Source organism: Cibotium barometz, chromosome 59, assembly GCF_041138505.1.
Source record: "Cibotium barometz isolate CiBa-2024 chromosome 59, ASM4113850v1, whole genome shotgun sequence".
Taxonomy (NCBI): domain Eukaryota; kingdom Viridiplantae; phylum Streptophyta; class Polypodiopsida; order Cyatheales; family Cibotiaceae; genus Cibotium; species Cibotium barometz.
In genome coordinates this window covers 6,905,001-6,926,911 of record NC_141104.1, presented here as the reverse complement: position 1 = coordinate 6,926,911, position 21,911 = coordinate 6,905,001, and the positions used below count along the sequence as shown (strand labels likewise).

The window sequence follows — 21,911 nt, the reverse complement described above, 5'->3', positions numbered from 1 at the left end:
AAATGATCAACTTGTTAGTGTTGAGAATAAATGATCAATTCAACTCCACTTTCATCAAAGCACTATTCTAAATGGGAGATTGGGGGATTCCTCTATGAAGAGACTTACGCCACCTCCTTGCTATACCACCATCCCCATTCACACAAACACATAGAAGCAACGTTATCGTAGTCATAATGATTAATGCAATCGATGACTAATGTCAGTGAACATGTTGAGTGCAAGGATTTTGTGCAAGGCTTCTCCTATATTGCTTACCAGGGCATCCACCTCGTTCTTAATTACTCTCAAAATTCTAATAAGGACACTCCTACAATCCTTTTTTGGGTTGATAGCAATTGGAATCAGATTAGTTTACACTTCTATTACCACCCTTTTTTGGGTTGATAGCAATTGGAATCAAAATTTGTTTTCTGCTGTTCCATAAAGTCATGTATATTCAATGTAACAATGTTGAGAGTAAATGATCGACTTGTTAATGTTGAGCACAATTTGATTTGCATTGATCACGTCGCTGTTAACATTGGCTTTCTTTGTTTGTAGCTACAATAAGAATACATTAGTGCACCACAGTACTTGAGTTTCAATCAATGCCATGTTTCAATAAGTTGTGAATACTTCTAGAAACCGTACGCACAGCTGTTTAAGCATTCTAGGTGTGCTACAATATTGCAATTTGCACTATTTTGCTAATGTGTGCTACTACTTTGTACACTAGAGTAATCAAAGGTCTTGATGATTGCTATATGTACTATGGTGGTGCTATTTTTGTTATGATAATGGTCCTTGAGGGACGAGGGTGTCTCGTGATGAGAAAAGATCCTTGCAAACAAAGTGGCAGAAGAAACCTTCTTTGCACGTGGCCATGCATTCTAGATGGAGGGCAGCTGACTTCTATAGGGCAAAAGCACGAGTAAAGGCCATTGCAGAAGCCTCAAGAACAATGTCAGGGTCATACTCACAGTTGTCAAGCATCTGATATCCTACTTGTGCTCAATGATGGCTATAAAGTGGCATGCACCAAGAGGAACTGGCATTGGTAGTGATTATTATTGCTTTCTTCTGTGGCAATCTACACTAGAGCTCTTAATGGCTTCGAACTGTAAGATTGATTTTTTCCACTGGGCTGAAGAAAAGGGAAGATTTCACAAAATTGGCATCTTGTTGCCAATGACACATTCCATAAAATAACATTACATGAAATATCATGATACAGGACATATAGAAACTAGTGTGTTTTTAAGTTATTTACCCACTGATAAATTCCTTCCCACCCAACCAGCACTCCGATTTGGACATACACTCCAACCAAACGAACATTCAGAGCCCAACACACGGCCATTAAGCATTCACAAAAGTCCCATAACACAATCTGCACCAAGAAAACATTCGTAAACCACAAATGTTACAAGGCATAGGATTGAGGAGACCACAGACACTGAACTTAATTAGAGACACGATCCCAATCACAAGACATCTAATATGCATCGCAACAAAATTTCACTTCCCGTTACTTTTATGAATGAGGTTGCAGACACTACTTTGAACTAATTGATGTCAGAACCATCAAGTCATTGCGTTATACTGATACAGGGCTCTCCAGGTGGTCACCACCCCAACCATCAGACCCATCACCCCAGGAAAGACTCAATTCGTAACCTGCTGGACAGGCAACCATTTATTTGCCAGCTAGTTTACTGTACCATGCTGCTGCTAAAACACACCCTTGCACAATAGCCGTGAAAAACAGCATACAAACTCATCAACATATGAACAGTCACTAGAAGACTCAACTACATTATCACAGGCAGAAAGAGAATTTTATGGCTACTCCGGCAGTTTTGTATAAATGAACTGTAAGAGCCTCTAGTTACTGAAACACTCCAGCCAAACTAATGCACACAGAATCCCTGGTGTGAGGTCTATCACCATTTCATGCTAGTCGGGGCCATCATAGACCTACTTTAAATCCCATGGCCAAGCCATACTACAAACATGCTTTCCTACTTGCAGATGTGAAATGCAATAAGTATATCCAGGCCTCTTCCTTGTTGCATACAATTGCTAAAACCCAAGCTCTGAGTCTAGTCTAAAGTCTCCAACCCTAAATCCCATAGGCAAGTGAGGTGCAAATGCTCTGACATGCCTTAAAGGTGCAGAGAAACACTTGAGGAGGACTGACTCTAAACAAAGGCATACATAAGATGATTGTAGCCATAATGCTGGCTTTCTGTCAGCGAGCACAAATACACAAATAAAAGCTATCAGTCTAACAGAGGCTTGAATCTGTGAAGTAAGGAAGGTCACTACATACCATTAAGAAATGGATACAACCAGACAATTTCTCTTTGATACATCCAAAAAAAAACCTGGAAAAATCAGGCATGGAGTGGGTTGATATATCATCCTTGCAAAAAAGCTTTACTTGCCATGGGAGATGAGGTTGAAAAATTGAACATGTGAGATTCAAACCGCATATTCAAACGGCAATGGTAGCAACTGATGTTTAAACCATCCGCAAATAAGATAAAAATGCTTGTTAGAATGAGCCTGCTCAACAGATCAAGAAGGCGAGACAGTATTTCCAAAAGAAAGATCACTGACTACAGTTTGGGGTGTATACTATGAGGTTAAAACGCCAAGCCCAAGCACAAAAAAAACACAGTACGCATATAAAGTCCAGAGCATGGATACACATGATGATGCCAATGGTGATGGTAATGATGGTGGTGGTGGGGATGAGTGGATGTGGAGATGGAGATGGAGATGGTGGTAGTGATGATGATTAACAATGTAAGAGGGGGCAGAGATGCTTATCTGCCGCTTAGTGGCCGGTGCCGTAGAGCTTTCTTCTGGCCAAAAAACGGGCGATCGGGGGTGTGAGGGCGAAGGTGAGGGGTACGCGAACTGGTAGCAAAGCTTTGTTGCAGAGAATGGCGAGGACGAGGGCGCTGCCACCGGAGATCAGCTCCTTGTTGTTGTTACTGTTGTCGCTCTTTCTGAGCTCTGGCTCTGCTGCAGGGTTTTCCCTAACATCATCATCGTCAATGCTTTCTCTTCTGTGTGCAGGGTTTGCACTGATTTCGCCTCCTCTGTGCGCGGTTTCTTCTACTTCTCTGGTGAGCAAACCCACTCTGTGCAGAACCCCCTCGACGTCCACATTGTTCTTGATGGCCACATAGAGGCCAGAGATGGAGAGGCCCGACACAGAGAGGTGGACCGCGATCGCCACTTTGCCATACTTAGCAAGGAGCTCGCGGAAGCGACCAGCCATTGGAAACCCTCCCGCCGAAGCTAAAACCTTCCTCAAAACCTAGCTTTGGCTGTTGCTCAGGCTCTGCTGTGTCCACACACGGCTTCTAACTCTAGTGAAATGCAATGTCCGGACACACCATTTAGACATCATGCATGTTACATGATAACTATGCATGCCTGATTGAGAGCAAGGTCTTGGGTGGAGGCTCTAATGTCAAAAGACACACTTGCTCTCTCATGCATGTACAATTCCCACTATGCCAAGTAGCCATTCACTATCCACAAAGGGATGGTAGTCTAGGAGGCTCATGTCTATTACATATTAACCATGGACAACCAAGGCACACGACGACGAGGAGAGAAAAGAGAAATCTTGGATTTCTAAAAAATAAGAGGAAAAAATCCCTTCGATTGACACGGCTTCCATTCCTACGTTTCGCTTCTTAATGTCTTTTACATACCGTAGCAACACGCGGGTTGAGTACTAGTAGTACCAACTAGGCCACATGCTTGCATGAAATGTTACTTGCATCCTCATAATGTTGTATACGTGGGGTTTGTAGCCATTTTTTTGGGTGTGGGGCCAAATGGTCGCCAGGATGTTGAGATATCGAGCTCAACTAGTGTTACAGACATTGATGACACACTTGGGTAATAACTTCCGCACTTATGTCACTGGCACGGTTGGTGAGATTATGGTTGATATGCCACAAGTGGATGATAGGATATGTGATAGCCACATTTGGATAACTAGAGGATGGCATAGATATACGCCAACTCATATAGTTGGATTCACACTATGGATCGACCTTGTATGTTTTAGCCATCCATCTCTCTCTTGTGTCTGTGTGGTTGCTTTGCAAGGAACTCAAGCTCCAGATCTCCAGTTCATGTGTGAGTTGAGGAGGCAAGAACAAGGCAAGCAAGGAAGTGGTACACGGGTAAGGATATTCCATCTCTTTCCTTCTTTGAGTTTGGAGCAGCACCTTTGGTAGCTTTGATGAGAGCTATAGGTAGATAGGAAGTCGCTGTCTTAGATTGAGGCATCCTCCTGGGTGAAGGAAGAAGACCCTATTGTGTGTAGTTAACTACATTAACTAAGTTTTTGCACGTGTCGGGCTCCGTTTTGGCTCTGTAAGTTTTCCGTAGGCACTCAGTAAAAGTATCCATTTTGATTGTACGCCCAATTTCTGATTTGGAGCAAAGTTACAACAAACATTTGGTTGTAGGACAGTGTAGAGATTGTGAAATTCAGTTTGTAGGACAATGTAGAGATTCTAAAATTTGGAAGTTATTGGTGGATGTATGTTAGTGTGACTGTTCTATATACAATTGCAGTATAACACGTGTATGGCACCGCTGTGTTGAAGATTACAAAGTTTGCTGTAAGTGCATTAGTATTTGCAAGCACTATTTAGAGAAATTTGGTATGTGAATTCTGGCAATTCTAACCACATGACCAATCATGGTGAGTGGTTTAGACATATGTACAAAATGACCACTCACCCCATGACTAGTCATGTGGTGAGCGGTTTAGAGATATATAGAAAATGGAAAAACCAAGTTATGTAGAAACAAGTGAAGATACTGCACACTCCATTGCACATGTTGGTAAAGTGCCATTGTCTATGCAAGATAGCAAAATAAAGTACTTGGCAGATGTACTTCATGTTTAAATATTACGAAGAACTTGGTTTTTGTTGGATAAATGATTGAGCAAGGTTTGCAAGTGAGGTTTAATTCTCAAGGATGTTTTGTGGAAGACTTAAAAAATCATTGCTGCTTGGTTGTAAAGGATAATAGCAATACCATGAGGCCAATGAGAAGGTTGACATTTTAGAATTTAAGCTCAAAGAAAGAAAAATAGAAGTCCACACACTAAGCACAAGCTCGTAACTAACGGGGTCACACAAAGAAAGAGAGCTCACACACGATAGGAAGACCTTGTGGCTACCAAGGCCACACAACAAGAAATAGAAGTCCACAAGCTTAAGCCCGTTGCCAAGGCTACATAACTCTCATAACCACGACATGGATGCCTTCTATGGCTACAATATAAAGAACCAGAGGCAACCATGACACATGAAGCTACCGAATAAAATCACATGTTGCTTCTTTATACGAATTAACATTATCCTCAAAATGGTGCCAAAATACTAGTGTATTTGCAAGGAAATCCTCGTCCTCAACCTTTATAAGGACCAAACTTTTTCCAACATATTAAACACCATGGTCAAATTTAAGGATAGTCACCATATAGTCACATTCAAGGATAGTGGCTCTATAGTCACCTTTGAGGATAGTCATCGTATAGTCACCTTCAAGAATAGTGACTCTATATTCACCTTTGTTGAGAATAGTTACTGTATAGTCACTCACACCTTCAAGAATAGTTGTTTTATATTCACCTTTTCTGTGAAAGGCGCACCACGGGATTAATTATGGAGATTGCATGCTTCGATTAAGTATCTGCACAAGCCTAGGTGGCCTTGGAAAGCCATTGACCTATATTTTAAGTATGGTCGGCCAAGGTGTGAAGGGCCAAGATAAGGGTCGATTTGTATTCTCACCATTCATTCTCTTATGCAACTAATAGAGTGTTCTTCTTCTCTACTCTCTTGCTCTCTTGTGTGTCGTCTTGCTTGCTTGCCTAATTCAGTTAGAGCTACTATATGCTCATTGTGTATGTGTGAGTGCATGTGAGAGAGGGAGATTGAGTGAGAGGAGGGTCGAGCTTCCATTAGAGTGCAACCGTGGCATTAGAGTGGAGCTTTGGAGTGTGGCTACGCGGCAACACCATCTCCTACGAGAATCTGAGCACAAGTGTTCACGAGGTGAGTGACACACCTTGCCCATGCAATTATGAGCTAGGTTATGGAAGATTAGCTTCTCGATTTGAGCTGTTTTATGCTCTCGAGTGCGGTTGTGGTTAGTTCTTGCACTCTTTCTATAGTGCAAGGGCTTCCCATAAATGGCGCCGCTTTGCCAGGAGATATCCCTACCGCATAGCCATAATGCACTTTGAATACGTGTGTGTATGAATGAATTCTGTTATATTTGTATTTTCTATTTTTTCAAGAATGGTAGAAATGAATTGCTGAAAATCTACTCATTTTGTGACAGTGTTGGCATTGTTGTTGAAATATGCAATTTTTGTAATTTCTACATGTTCCTTAGTTTTTACATGTATTTCATTTTCTATGAGTTCTACAATTTGTGCATTTACGTTAATTCTTCTTCCACTTATCATTACAAGTCCAATTTGTGGTTTTCTATTTTTTTATTTTGCATTTTTAATTTCAAAATAAAAAAACAGTCAATTGAACATTAAATTGAAAGAATTGGGTAAAATAGACCACAAAATCGGTTTCTTAGCAAAGTGTTTATCCCAATTTTGACTCCTTACGTGGAGAAATCGAGCCAAAACAGAAATTAGGGGAGGATTGGCAACACACTCAAATTTCTATGTTTTCTGTACATTTTACAATTTTGCATGTGTAACATGAGTTAATTATGCTTGATTCTCTCTCTAATTTGGGACATCTTGATCTGCTAATCATATTTAATGCGTGCAATCTTTTAGGCCACTAGCCAAAAAAAGTCGAATTATATTTTGAGTGGCTGGACGCATTTAATATGTGCAGGTCCCAAGTTAAAGATTCTAGGAAAACCCCTTTTCAATAAAACCAAAAATTAAAACCGTAAATAGTAAACCAAAAACATAAAAAATAAAAAAGTTAAAAGTGAAAATGTAAAAGGGAAAGGTAAAAGGTCTGGAGGCAAAAAAAAGAGTATAGAAATTTTTCGAGAAGTGCACGCATAAACTTGCCTAATATATGTTTTAGAATGTTGCGATCGTGTTGACGGAACTTGTGTGACACCCAAAAAAATTACATTTTTACATAGTTAAGGAGATTCCTTAACTATGGGAGCTGCTTGTAGCATTTGACTAACATGAAAATATACACTATTTCTGGTGTCGGATGGGTTAGGAAACACAAAACGTGTTTCAGAAAAACTTTGGACAATCCAATTTTTTTTTGAAAAAAATAATAATAATAAAATTTTTATAATTTCTCAAACTTATCTAGGGCATCTGTAGGACCTTCTAACACCCTATATTCACATACATCTACGATCTCGGTGTGTATTAGGGGTCGATATAGACGATAGTGTATCTATCAAGTTAGGTGCGTTCCAGCCTACACTGGGCTCAGGACCTTCGGTCGGAACCCAGTTTAGCATTGTACAAGGACCTGTACTAGGGGCCAGTGATAATTTGTCTAATTTTGAGTCAATGGAAGGATCCCCAGTCCCAAGAAGTGAGAACCCTAACCAGGTCTCACTAGTCAAGCAACTATACCAGTCTTTTTAATCGTGTAGCTAGCTTACCTCAGAGGTTCGACCTCAATCGCTACCTTTGAACCAAATCTTATAACTTATATAGACTATATGATGAAGGAGTTAAGATTAATTATAAAGAGACACTTGGTGTACTCTCATCGTTGCAAGCAAGGAGCGTTCACATTAATATCCCTATCCATACAATGCATGTTGCACCTGCTGATGTGACTATCAAACCACCCCTTGTACAAGTGCTTATACCCGATGGTAGGACATTAGAAGAAGTGCAGGTAGTAGAGGCAATAATCCAGGTTGCTAGAGAAAAGGAAGAAGATACTTTGCAATTGGGATAACAACAACAACAACGATTAGTAGCCCAAACAACCCAATACACCCAAAACAAGTCCTAAACCAGGACTGCACAGGTAGTGCCCAATAGTCTCGACACACAAGCAATAACATTGCATCTACCTTAGGGGAAAGAGCTAGGGTTGAAAATCATGGATCAACATCTTCTCACAAATGATTGGAAGTACGACGCATCAACAAATTTTCCATAGACCAAGCTCATGGTGTTAGTTGGGAAGGGATTGTCCAATCAATATCTAGGGCCACAATAGAGGAGGAATGATTGCAAGTTATCTGCGATTGCATGTATAGGGTCATTGAACATGAAAGGATCCAAAGATCCATGGCGCAAGTTGGGACATCCAAAGCAAGAATGCCCACAATGAGCCCAACGGATCCTACTTTTGTAGTATCACCCAACTATACCACATCTTCTAACCCACAAGGCCATGTTGCAGGGACTCAAGAGCATCCTAGCATGACCTTCACCTTCTTAGATCCTAAATCTGTCCCCACCCAAGACAATACTAGTACACTACCTCATCTAGTGGCACCACACTACCAAATATGGCACCTATGACTGACACAAAATTACCTTTGAGCCACATGCCCATGGTTACCATGTTAGCCAACACCACTTCACACATGGAGCCCCTTGCACGCCTAGCATATCTAGTATTATCGTTCCTAGAGGGGTCACATCTCATTCTAGTGCACCCATGAAACATCCCTTCCCTAGAGTGAGTGTGGTACCAAATCCTGCTGTGAGACCCACTGCACCTAATGCCCACATGACTAAAGCACCTATTGGGGCACCATCAGGACACATACCTTGTGTAGCACATCTACCCCCACCAGGGTTTAGACCAGTGCATCCTTATGAAGTGCCACGTGTTGCACCTCCACCTACTCCTATCATTGCTATTGTTATGCCAGTACCAGCTCTAACCACCAGAGACTCAATTGCTTTTGCAAAGGCCCTGGGAAGAGCAATAGCGAAAACTATAGTACCTGTTGTGAGAGATGGTGATTAATAGAGCCATGGAAAGGCTGCCCAGATAGCCAAGCTAACTCATAAATTCACTAGAGATGGTGATCCTAGGAGACATTTGGAAGTATTTGATCGTGTGTGAGGCCCTAGGAGAACGAAATGAGTTTTCCAAGACCAATGCCTTTAGTCTAACATTAGATAATGGTAAGGCTAGGGATTGGTATAGAACTCTCAAGGTCAAGGAACGCTTGAACTTCAGTGCTCTTAGGAGATTATTCTTGAAGCAATTTGTGCATGGAGTCTTATGGGGTGTAGCTTCATAGCTACACAAAGCCGAGAGGGAAGAAGAGGAATTAGAGATTTCATTAGCCATCTCTCAAGCATTTGAACTCTTGTTGCCTCCCACATGAACACTATTCGAATAATCAATTCTTGGATAGATTCATCTATGGGCTTAACCATGAAGTGATCTATAATGGCTTAGTCATTAGAGGGATCACTACATGGGATGAAGTCACATCAAATGCCATCCAACTAGAAGATAATCTCATGATCAAGGGATCTAAAGCATCGGATACTAAATCTATTGCTTCTGGAGTCATGGGACATAGCACTTCTACAGTTAAATCCCTTACTAAAGGCAACCTTTAGCCAATATAGCCCCCAAAAATGTACATATGTACCCAAGGAGAGATCTTCAATGGTGCTCAATCTGTCGACAAGGACATTCGACCAATGAGCGTTGAGTCCTAAGGGCACACTATAATGGTAGCTGAACTTTTTTGTACCTTAAATCCAATTTATGGATTTATCTCATAATATTACCGTAATTTACAAGTATATAAGTATAAAAAACCATTTTCTTAACCTCTAGCTTCACAAGCCTAGAGTTTGATTTGTGAATTAAGAATTTCTCCATGAAAAGCATCATTTGAATAGAGAATTGGTCATAGGAATGACCATTCTTTGGGGGAGAGAGAGATAAACATAAAAAGCATCCTAATTTAAGTATAAATATAAACTTTTCTTAATTATTCATTACAACTCTTAAGAAAAGCTTGATTTGCATTATAAACACTTAATTAAGAGACTTCTCAAGCTTGAGAGGGGTTGAGAAGTGAAAACATTGAGAATAGTAGAGAAAAACCATAAAATTACACTTTACCTCTTGTTTTTGCTTGCTTCTCTATCATAGAAGAAGCCCCCAACCAATCAATTGCTTGCTTCTTTATCATAGAAGAAGCCCCCAACCAATCAATTGGTTTGTGTGTTGAAAGGAAAGCTCCAAGGATGGTTGAAGAGAGAGAGAGGCTCCACTCTCTCCAAAAGTAGAGGATTTTTAAGGGATAATAAAAAATATCATTATTTTAGTATAATACTAGCATGGTATAGTTCACATATTTTTTTACAAAAGACTAAGGATCTATTTATAGGTGAGGGAGGCCTCTAACCAATTTCAACTAGGTTCTAGAATTTTTCAGGTTCAGTTTGGTTGAATTTGGACAAGATTTGGACCTAGTTTGGCTCCCTTTTGATTTGGTTTGATCCAGGAGAGAGGAGAGAGAAAAATATCATAATTTTATTGAATTAAAAACTCCACCACATGTGTGAAATAGGCACCTCCTTGAAGTCTCCCCCCCTCCTTACCAAGGTGTCAAAAATGTATCATTATACCAAAATATCTCATTTTTTTAGTAATATCTCATAGTTTTTAACTAATAAACCTTATACTCAGTCAACTCTTCATCTTATGTGGGCATTTACTCATTTTTGGATATTTTCTTTTATTCATTGGATTTATCTCCTCCCCACACTTGGATTAATCCTATTGGCCCATAGGAACCTTAATTGGGCCATAATCCAAAAATTTCTGAAAATCTAGACTCTTACGTAAGGTCCTTTATAAACATTTTCAATTAATTCCAATTGCACATTGGAAAGTTCTTTTTGAATTTCTGTTTCAAGGGAAACCATTTTAGACACTAGGAGGATTTTTATATCCAAAAATATCTCAATTTTGGATAACCTCTCTCTACACATTTTCTCTCTTCAAGCCAAAACAAGATCTTTCTTCTATTTCAGAGAGGGGAGTAATTACAAGATCAGAAGGGAAGGTTCTTACACCTTTACACCTCAAAAGCTGGAGGGAGGAATCTTACATCACCACTATTGGTGCTTGAGCTTGAGTCATCCCATGTGGACTCAAGTTCACATAACCAATCCCCTCGGTATCAAAAGGTAGAGAGCACGAATCATTCGTGTACGAGCACGACCTTAGGGAGCTCCTCACCATCAAGTGTAACCCATATAGATCCTCTATCTCCCCAGCTATCAATTGTGGCCATCATATGTATCCAATTTAGATAATCCTCATGCCAAATAGCTTGTTTGTCAGCATCCTTGTGGGCTAGATCCTTCCCTACATCAGTCTCTTCTCTACAATTATACCAGTATTGCAATGGGACTGAATAAGTGGTGGTGTGTGAATGGTTTTCAAAAAGTCCTCCACTATCCATAGGATGTATGCGGCCAGTCACAAGATCAACCCTGATGATGAAATCATCGAATTGTAGGTAGACATGGTTCTTAGACCAATCATGTACCATCTTTGCTTCTCTCATGAACGGGCATCCTAAGATCATTTCGTATGATTCTTGTTGTTTGGAAAAGTCCATAACAATGAAGGTATGTTTAACCCAATGTTTGAGAACCTTGATCTTTAAATCTCGTAGCATCCCAATAGGTTTGGCGACATCCTATCAGTCATCTTGACAATGATGTCTGAGACTTCTAGACGTGGCTTAGCCATCTTCTCCCAGTATTTCCTGGATTATACTGACTCTTGCACCACCATCAAGGACTCCCAGTATTTCCTGGATTATACTGACTCTTGCACCACCATCAAGGACTCCCGTTACTATGATGCCCTTGGCTGTAATTGGTAGTAGTGCATTAGACTCATCGGCTTCAAAGTATTGTCCCAGTTTGTTAAGTGGAATTTTAACCATAGATTTGGTATTTTCTTCTTCCACTGGGACTATTGATTTGGGTACAACTCAAGGTGTCTCCATTGTATATTGGGGGCATGCCTTATGCATGTCAGCAAATGGTGGTAATCCGACATTGAGTTTTCCACTCAGGAGAGCTTTCATCGCTTCAAAAAATTCAGGATCTCCACTCAATTGTGTGGTTATAGTTGTACTGGTTTGTGAGGCCATAAAGTCTAACAATTTGGGGATATTTAGTGGTGCATTCATGACCTCCTTTCCATAATAGGTGCGGTGAGATTGGGAAATCCATCTCCAAGATTGGCTCAGGGTTTCGATATGGTATTTGTCCCTTGAACCAATCAAGGATCAAACTATAGGAGGTGGAGATCTCAGTTTCTTCCATGATGATACTTGGCACATCTAGAGGTTTGCGAATCTTAGTAGTAGGCGTTAAGGTACTAGGGTGTATAGTATCTGAGACTCACTTGCTTGGGTCTTGGTTCAAGCTCCTCTTGTGTTTTGGTAACTAAATCACCAAATTCTTAGAGTTTCTCAATCTCCTTCTGAGGGTTAAGGTAAGAGCCAAGTTTTGTCATGTGTGATCTAGTTTCAAGAATCGCATGCTCCCATGGGATCTCCTTCCCTGTGCTCTTGGTTTTGGAGGGTGTTTCCCTACCCTATTCAAAATCAGCCCTTGTGTCCAAGGAGTCTGAGTCCTCATCTAGGTCCCTAATGAAGACTGGCTCTTGACGTGTCCAAAGATTTGTCTTTTTGGTTTCCTTCATTTTCCCATTTTTAATCGACTTTTTTCTCCTATTTTTCTTCTTCTTTTTAGATCCCGCTAACGAGGCCACAGATCATTGCTCAAGAACATGTTGATTTTGGGCTTGTAGCTAGGTGATATCATTCCAAGGTGTTTGATCTAGATTTTTTAGGATCTGCCTTTAAGTTTGATTACTTACCCCAATCATGTTTAGGGGTGTGATGATGGGTCCTATTTGTGGGCTTATCACCACAATCTTGTTGGGACAGTCCTTAATCTAATGATATAAACCACAATGGTTATTACAAGTATTCGGTGGCATGTTTGATAACACTGCTTGGTTGAGTTGAGGAAACTTTAGAGGGCATTCCAAAACTCGATCAGGACCTTAACAATGGTAATATTAAAGAGGCATTCTTCTACCTGTGGCATTAATGTCCCAGCCCCCCCTACCCATTCTTCTACCTGTGGCATTAATGTCCCAGCCCCTACCCATTGTAGCAAGTTTGTAAACTGGCTTGACTCCCCCTCTCCCATCCACTACATAATAGTTTGGATGAAGCTCCGTGGAGTCCTTATTGACATGTGAGGCACTGTGCAAGTCAACCTTATAGTCTGTACACTCAAAAGGTTCCTCAAAACCTATTTGATTTAATAAAGTGATTCCTTGGAGGTTGAGGTCCCAAAGCTGGTGGAGGTAACGACACATTTTGTGTATTGTAAATCCCCTATTTGATTTAATAAAGTGATTCCTTGGAGGTTGAGCTCCCAAAGCTGGTGCAGGTAACGACACATTTTGTGTATTGTAAATCCCCATTGCAATAGGTTGTGTGTCATTTGATCAACACTAGGTTGTTGAGATATTGCATAGGCATTGTGGCTTGTGGCTGTGATGGGGCCGATAAAGCCAACTGTTGAGGCCTAGAAGCCTCATGACCATAACTTGAGTGTGTGTGGCTCAGACGGCTTATGGTGGCTGACTTGGGTGTTGGACAGGAGTCTGCCACCTCTATCTACACTGACAATCAGAGCGCATTGGCAGTTGCGAGAAACCCAATTTTTCATGCTCACACAAAGCACATTGAGGTTCATTATCACTATGTCAGGGAGAGACTCTCAGTAGGAGAGATCAGCTTGGCATATGTGCCAACACAGGACAACCTCGTCGATCTTTTCACAAAGGCGCTTCCTCGTGAGAAGTTTGAAGCTTTCCGCAAAGCTTTGGGCTTGCTCCCCTTTGTGGACTGATCTACTTCGGGCATGGCACTTCCCTATACATGAGTGCCAGCTCTCGTTCACACCATCACTCTTTCCTAGGGGGGATTTGTTGCCATATATATAGGCAGTGATGTGTGTGAACACACTTAGGACCGCCGGGGTACTTTTTCCCTCTTTAGGAGGTTTTTTTCCCCGGCTTGTATATACGCCCATTATTCTAGGGCTAACTTATCTTTGTACATTGACACAATCTTATACACTGTGTGTTGTGTGCATTCTTACTACTTCTTCTCCAAGCTTTGTGTGCTTTTCTGCAACCCTAATTCCAACATACTCGACACCAACTATGAAGGTTTAACACAATAGGATATAATGGATAAAAGAAGATATCTTGTGGATTAGTTAAGACTATGTCCCCTCCTAAAATTCCCATTATAATTGTAGGGTCAGCATCGCGTTCAATATTCTGCTTAATGAGGGTTAGTTCACCTAGGCCTAGGTCTTCAGATAGATTTATATTGAAGTAAAGAGAGGGTTAGTGTAGAGAAAAACAAAGTAAGAGTTTGAGGAGGGGCCCGAGGAGTTACTGAGGGTTAGTTCACCTAGGCCTAGGTCTTCAGATAGATTTATATTGTATTGAAGTAAAGAGAGGGTTAGTGTAGAGAAAAACAAAGTAAGAGTTTGAGGAGGGGCCCGAGGAGTTACTGGCAATTGACCCAACTCCGAGGCACGCTCAAGGGAGTAGGCGTAGGTCATCTGTAGGCTCTGGCCGTTGACTTCGGTCTTGTATCGCCAACTAGCATTCCAACTCTTGTGGACGAGAGTCATTGTTTGTTGAGGAGGTTTGATATTGCAGTTTCATGAACCATCCTTGCAGCATCCAATTCCTCGAATCTCCGTGTTGCATCCTCTTGGGCACGCCTAGTTGTTACTTCGCTTTCTTGAGCTTCTGTGATTCTTTGGATCCTTTCTCGACAGCCAGCCTTTGATTGTCTTGTAATTGCTGCATGATTTGTGCCATTGCTTCTTGGTGTGCTATGCAGATCCAGGATCATCCTAGAATCATTTCCTCTTCCATGGAACTTGCAGGCATGACAAACACTTTCCCAACCAAGGAATTATTTCTGATAGAAATGTTAATACTTAAAAATCCCTCAGGTTTTGTAGTTATCAAGTGTACACTGCGTACTTGTGCATTAGTGGGTTCAAGGTGTGGTCTATCTAAGTCTTCCCCCATGTCTCATATGAGATCAAATTATGACTTGATCCCGTTATCTATTAGTGTAATGCTTGTTGCATGGCCTTTAGCTATAGAGAGTTCCACCCTGAGTCGTGCTGGCCCAATGTTCAATTCCTCTTCGTCCGAGAGAGTCAAGGAAGCCATGTTGACATGTAGCATCCTCTTCTAGAGTAATTGGTTAGCTTTGGCCTCCCTTGCCTTAACCTCTTCTTGAGCTTGCTGGATGTTTTCCTTTGCGAGCTGTTTTTGTTGTTTTAAGAGATGTTCTTGTAAGAGCATCTCCTGGGTCAGTGGTCCATAATATTTTTTGAGTTTAATTCCATTGGCGTAACCCTTCATCTGTATGCTATCAATTGTCTCAATTCTAACCGACCCCTGAGGTGTGATCTCAGACACCCGGAAGGGTCTTAGGCCTCTGTATTTGAGTTTCTTTTTCCTAGTGCTTCCTACACCATACACGAGGACAAGGTCCCCCGTTTCTAGTTCTTTTTATTTCAAATTTTTGTCGAACCAATGCTTCCTACGTAGTTTCTCTACCATGAGTCCATGCGATGCTATTAGCCTAGTCTCACCAAGCTTCTCTAAGTCGATTAGTCTTTCAGCTAATGCATTCTCCATCAGACGTTCTTGCACTGTAATCCTTAAGCTCAGAACTAGGTATTCCATAGGCATTACTGCCATCAACACCATAAGCTAGACAGAAGGGAGTGTATCCCATCGCTACCTTTAAGATGTTCAATATGCCCATAGGGTTCTTATCAGCTTATGTTCCCAGTCCGTTCGACTTGCTTCCGATGTTTTTGTCAAGATAGTACACAAAATTTTGTTTGTACTCTCTCCTTAACCATTAGCCTGTGGATAATAAGGTGATGATTTCCGATGGACCACTAAGAATCCCGCAAGTAAATGATCGATCAGCTCATTAATAAAATGTGAGCCGTAATCACTAACTAATTCTAATGAACAGTCGAACCTCGAGATAATTTGCTCATATAAGAATTTTGTTGTTGTTTGTGAATCAGCTCGCTTCGAGGCTCTAGCTTCTCCCCATTTGGTGAAATAGTCCGTGGGGCCACGATCACATATCGAGCTTGTGATGGGTGTGCCGCGGGACTAATAGGTCCAACAAAATCTACTCCCCATTTTTCAAAGGGTTATCTTACAATAATAGGGGTGAGCGGCATCTTGTCCCTTTGTTGTGGGATAGCGAAAGGATGACATTCTTTGCACCTTTTAACAAATTCTATGGTGTCTCCAAATAACATAGGCCACCATAATCCTGCTTGAAGTACCTTGCGAGAGCCATGATCTCTCCAGCAAAATGCCCACCTACTATCCCTGAATGAGCTTCATCCAATATCATGAAATGAACTCATCTTCTCTCACACATCTTCTTAGCACATTATCTTTACCTAGCTTATATAGTTCTCTCACAATCAATTGATAGCTTAATAAGCTGCCGCATTTTATCTTTGTTCTACGAAAAACCATGAGCTAGATAATCAGATATCTCCTCGCTCCATTCCAGTACCATGTCTAGTTTGAACAAACAAGCATCAGGGAGATCATCTTCAACACCAGTTGTTGCCGGTTCCCCATTTGGAATTCTTGACATATAATTGACTAACACGTGCTGTGTCCCTTTTCTTATCGTAACTATAAAGTCGAATTCCAACAATAATAGCAACCATCATGTGCTTCTTCCCGTGGTGCAAGGCTTATTCACTAAGTACAATAAGGCTCGACCGTCCACGAAGAATACGAATTTGTTGGCCAATAGGTAATGTTGATGCTTCTTGACAGCGTATACCATGGGCAATCTTTCTCTCTCTGTGGTGGTGTAGTTCACCTCTGCATCATTTAATTGATGACTAGCAAAGCAGACTAGATAGTCCAATTTGAACTCATCGGGTTGGGCTAGTGCGCATCCAATAGCAAAGTTTGATGCATCAATATGCACATGAAGTATGAGGTCCCAATTGGGAGGTTGTAGAATTGGCGCGCTAGCCAATGCCTTCTTCAGTCGATCATATGCTTCATGGCATTCCTCAGTCCATTCAAAGACAATAAGTAGCTTGTACAATGGCCTGGTGATTTCAGCATAGAAAATTATGAAGCAGTGGTAGTACCCCCACGTGGCCCATAAATCTTTATCATCTTGACCTTGCTATCATCCGTGGATATACCGTTCTTTGAGACAATGTGTCCCAATATCACACCATGTTTGACCCAAAATTGGCACTTTAAAGGATTTAGGGATATATGACAATCGACATCGCTCGTGTGAGATCCCTATACTCTTTGCGTAGCATCGAACTCTGGAGTGTTGGCAGAGCGGAAGTAGCAACCTCACGTGCAGGGCAAAGCTTCCCACTCGGGGCCTCGCCCCTATGAATGTCCGGACAAGAGACTAATCCTTCAGTTCTTCCAAAATCGAACCCGAAAAAAACTTCCCTCGCCCAGAAAGCATAGGCGATTCCTCTAGGAAAATCTTCTAACGTAGTCAAGAGCCTTAACTATCCTTTGTATTCCAACCGAACCCGCGAGTCACATGGCCGGATCAAAGGAGGAACTTACACTTGGTTCATAGAGACCAACGCTTTTTTCCCCATCAAAAGAGGCACAACCGTTGATTCTTTTCCCTAGAACAAGGATTATCCTGTGACGTACTTCAACTATCGTAACTTGAACAGAACTGAATTTTACTATAGGAATCCATTGATCCAGCCTAACCCCATCCAATCCCATGGGTTAGCCAACCGGCCAACCAGTGTATTGATAGGATCCATTATAAAAATTTGGTTATGTTTTATCCCGGGTACCAGGGAAAAGACTTCCCAGGTCCCCCCATCACTCATGCAAAAATTAAATAGACACACCACTTATGCACCCAACATGCAATTGCCTTTTCTTATATTCAACTATTTCCAAAATAGCATTGCAATAAAACCACAGTGTTTCCATCATAATCCTCAGTATTCCAACACTTATGCAAAAATTAAATAGACACACCACTTATGCACCCAACATGCAATTGCCTTTTCTTATATTCAACTATTTCCAAAATAGCATTGCAATAAAACCACAGTGTTTCCATCATAATCCTCAGTATTCCATTTCCAGGGTCCAATTTCCAACTTTTTCACTTTCTAACCATAAATCCAAATTCCAACCATTCCTTCCTCAGCGTACCTATGGCATCATTGCGAGCAACCAAAATGCTCACCACACCTGGTCAATCCCTGTAGGCTCACCTAGTACTTCACTCAGGGGCCTTTTCAATAGTTCCTAGCCCATCGTACCTAAGAATATAATCAATATTTTTCCATAAAATCCATATTCCATTCATTCCTTCCCAGCGTACCTATGGCATCATTGGCAACCAGAACGCTCACCACCTGGTTACTCAGGGGCCTTTTCAATAGTTCCTAGCTCATAATACCTAGGAGTATAATCTCATAAAATCCATAAGGACTCTCCGTTGAAGATCAGCTAGATCAACCAACAAGATTCATTTATCAAAAAGAGCCATGAACTCATCCGTTGAAGACCAGCAAGGCCAATCAACCAGATCCATGCACATATTCAGAAAACAACTCCAACTCATTTTCTTCCTCGATGCACGCGTGGGTGTCCTGGGCGACCTAGAGCCCGAGCACCGTATGGTCAACCAGGTTAAAAGTGTAATTACTCTACTTTTTACACTGACAGAACTTTCTAAGTCTCGGCCATTACTTGGCTTAATTAAAGGTAACTTTTTTCTCGACTCAATTCAATTAAATCTAAATTTTCGTTCACTTTTGGATCCTCAATCCTTTCAAGAATTTCAGATTCCATTCCTAGGGAGTCTAGGAATAAGTCAGTCAAGTATTTACATTTCATTCAACTAAGCATGTTTTTGGTCTTTTTCTGGGAAATCCTTTTTTTCGTTTCACAGTTTACTTAAGATTCCATTTCTCTAGAATCTAGACGTATACTTCATAATTCCAAAAGTTGATTGTGTTCATGATTTCTCTTTTTGATTAAAATTTATCCATGTTTTCTCGATACATTCCTATGAATATTTTCACATTCTTTTCTCAATTTTCCCAAATTAAAATATGCTCAATATTCTTCTTTTTGAATACAAGATTTATGCATAGACCTCATGGGATTTACAAAATAAATTATACCCATAATTTCTCTTTCAACATAAAACATTTACGCACACATACTAATTCATTTTTATCTAAATGAATTATATTCATAATCCTTTCCATAATTCTCATAAATTGAATGAATCTAGAAAACTTTGTGCATAACCTTCTTTATTTTTCTAGCAAATGAATAATGCTCAAAACTCCACTTTTAGCATAAAATTTATTATGCATAAATTCATTTTCTAATGATAAACATTCTGCCATAGTTTTCTCGCATTTTCTATGAAATGAGAATGCTCAAAATTCCACTTTTAGCATAAAAACTATTATGCGTAAATTCATTCTCTAATGATATAAATTTTGCCATAGCTTCCCCACATTTTCTATAAATTGAGAATGCTTAAAATTTCACTTTTAGCATAAAATTTAATTTGTGCATAAACTCATATTCTAATGATAAAAATTTTGCCATAGTTTTTCTGTATTTTTTATAAAATGAAAATACTCAAAATTCTACTTTTAGCATAAAATTAGTTTATGCATAAACCTTCATTTTCTAATGATAAAATTTTGCCATAACTTTCCCACATTTTCTATAAAATGAAAATACTCAGAATTTCACTTTTAGCATAAAATTAGTTTATGCATAAACCTTCATTTTCTAATAATAAAATTTTGCCATAACTTCCTCACATTTACTATGAAATGGGAATGCTCAAAAATTCACTTTTAATGTAAAAATTAGTTTATGCATAAGTCTAAGCATAAACATAAACATTACTTCATTTAAACAATAACATAAATCAAGAAAGGCATGGTTTTAAGAGGAAAACCATGAAATAAAATGCTTTCGAAGCATGTAGAGAGGTTGGGAAGAAGATTAACATCAAAAAGAGAGTAAACATCATTGCTTAGGCTCACCCTTGGTTTGCTTGATTCTTTACCTTGCAAAAGATGTGTAGCTCTCAATGAAAAGGCTTGGCCACCAAGAGATTCCAAACAACCAAACACCCTGCTACTAGTAGCTTCTAAAACCAAGCCATTAGCACCACAATCTCTTAAGCCAAAGAAAGTCAAGTGTGGTGGCATCCCCCCAATCTCAATTTCATTCTAACAATCAAACACCTTGCTTGTTTCTAAAAAAGCTATTAGTAGCTCAAGTTTACTATAAGTAGAACTCTTTCATTTGGGCCCGATGTCAAAGGAACCCTCACCACAAGCCTCTATAATAAAAAAGACTCCATCATGTTAAACCAAAGATGGAATGGAGACCTAAAGCCATGCCCCCAACTCAACTCCCAAAGTTTAAGCAGGAATGGAGAGTTATGACTATCGCTTCAAGAGCCAACATCACCCCTGAAGAAGTAGGAAGTCCCCAGAGCACCAAGCATTAAGAGAAAATACCAAGTTCTTCTATTGTGGTGGCCTTTACCTATTTCCACTCCCATCAAGGTAGATCCACCCATGGTGTGAAACCCCCAAGAGCCGTGCACCACCTCCTTTGGCACCACCAAAAAGCACCTCCTACTCCCATCAAAGTAGACCAACCCATGGTGCCAAACCCCCAAGAAAGTCGTTGACCACCTCCTTTGGCACCACCAAGCGACCTCACAGCTAAAAAGTGCCACCAAGGTCCCATAGCACTCCTGTGAGCCACACCGCAAAACCAACTCCCTAACTAAAAAGCCAAATCTCATTCAAGTGCACCAGCAAATTTGGTAGTGGTTGTATCCAAGCCTAACCTCAATCAAGTGCACCAGCAAATCTCAATCAAGTGCACCAGCAAATTTGGTAGTGGTTGTATCCAAGCCTAACCTCAATCAAGTGCACCAGCAAATCTCAATCAAGTGCACCAGCAAATTTGGTAGTGGTTGTATCCAAGCCTAACCTCACAAAGCAACCTCTGAAGCCCATGCTTCACTTGTACATGCATAACATAACCACCCTCCACTAAGTACACATAAAATATATACTTGGTAATGATTTGTTTTTTAAATATAGAGACGAAAAATGCATGATGGGATGAAGGAAGCAATTGTATAGGGTAAAAGGGTTTTCATCTCTCAGACGAGTGGGGTTCTTCAACACCACATGGTCATCGACCAAGTGCCCAACTCACATGTCCATCTCCAAGTGCTCAAACCCAATGAGAAATCCACACCATCCATCACCCAACCTCTTCACCCTAAGTCTCCATCGGTACCTATGGTGTGGAGCCTTACAATGTGAGATTGCTCGTTCATTATAAGCTTGTTGACGATAATTTGCTATCGGACCTTGAAGCTGGAGACACTTTCTATTGCTTGAACCACCTCATCTCTGCTACCATGAGTGGTGCCACGTGGTCCTGCCTTCTGTTTTCGAGGCAACTCAACTCTGATCTACTTATGCACTTCTTCTCTTCAATTTTTTGTAAAGCATTGTGAACTCGACTCCCCAAGAAAAGGGATGAAAGATAAGTGTCCAGGGAAAGCAAAAAAAAAAAGAAAAAAAAAGAGTCTAAGAAAATAGACATCAAATGGTGCAAACACTAAAGAAAGATGCACAATGAAGAAAGCAAAGGTGTTGAGGGAATGCAAGGAAGAGCTAACACATAGGCACACCATCAGCCAATGCAGCCCAC

The 21,911-nt window shown here is 40.5% G+C and overlaps 1 protein-coding gene across 1 annotated transcript; it reads right to left on the bottom strand.

Moving 5' to 3' along the window:
• Positions 1 to 2,561: 2,561 nt before the first annotated feature.
• LOC147605433 (transmembrane protein, putative (DUF1279)) lies at positions 2,562 to 3,349 on the bottom strand. The gene has a single exon (XM_086793544.1). The coding sequence runs from the start codon at positions 3,272 to 3,274 to the stop codon at positions 2,825 to 2,827; it is 450 nt and encodes a 149-aa protein (XP_086649670.1). The 5' UTR covers positions 3,275 to 3,349; the 3' UTR covers positions 2,562 to 2,824.
• Between the last annotated feature and the right edge of the window lie 18,562 nt (positions 3,350 to 21,911).

What these genes read in the sequence shown, in the direction of transcription:
- LOC147605433 (XM_086793544.1), bottom strand. Translation starts at nt 3,274, where the DNA reads ATGGCTGGTCGCTTCCGCGAGCTCCTTGCTAAGTATGGCAAAGTGGCG.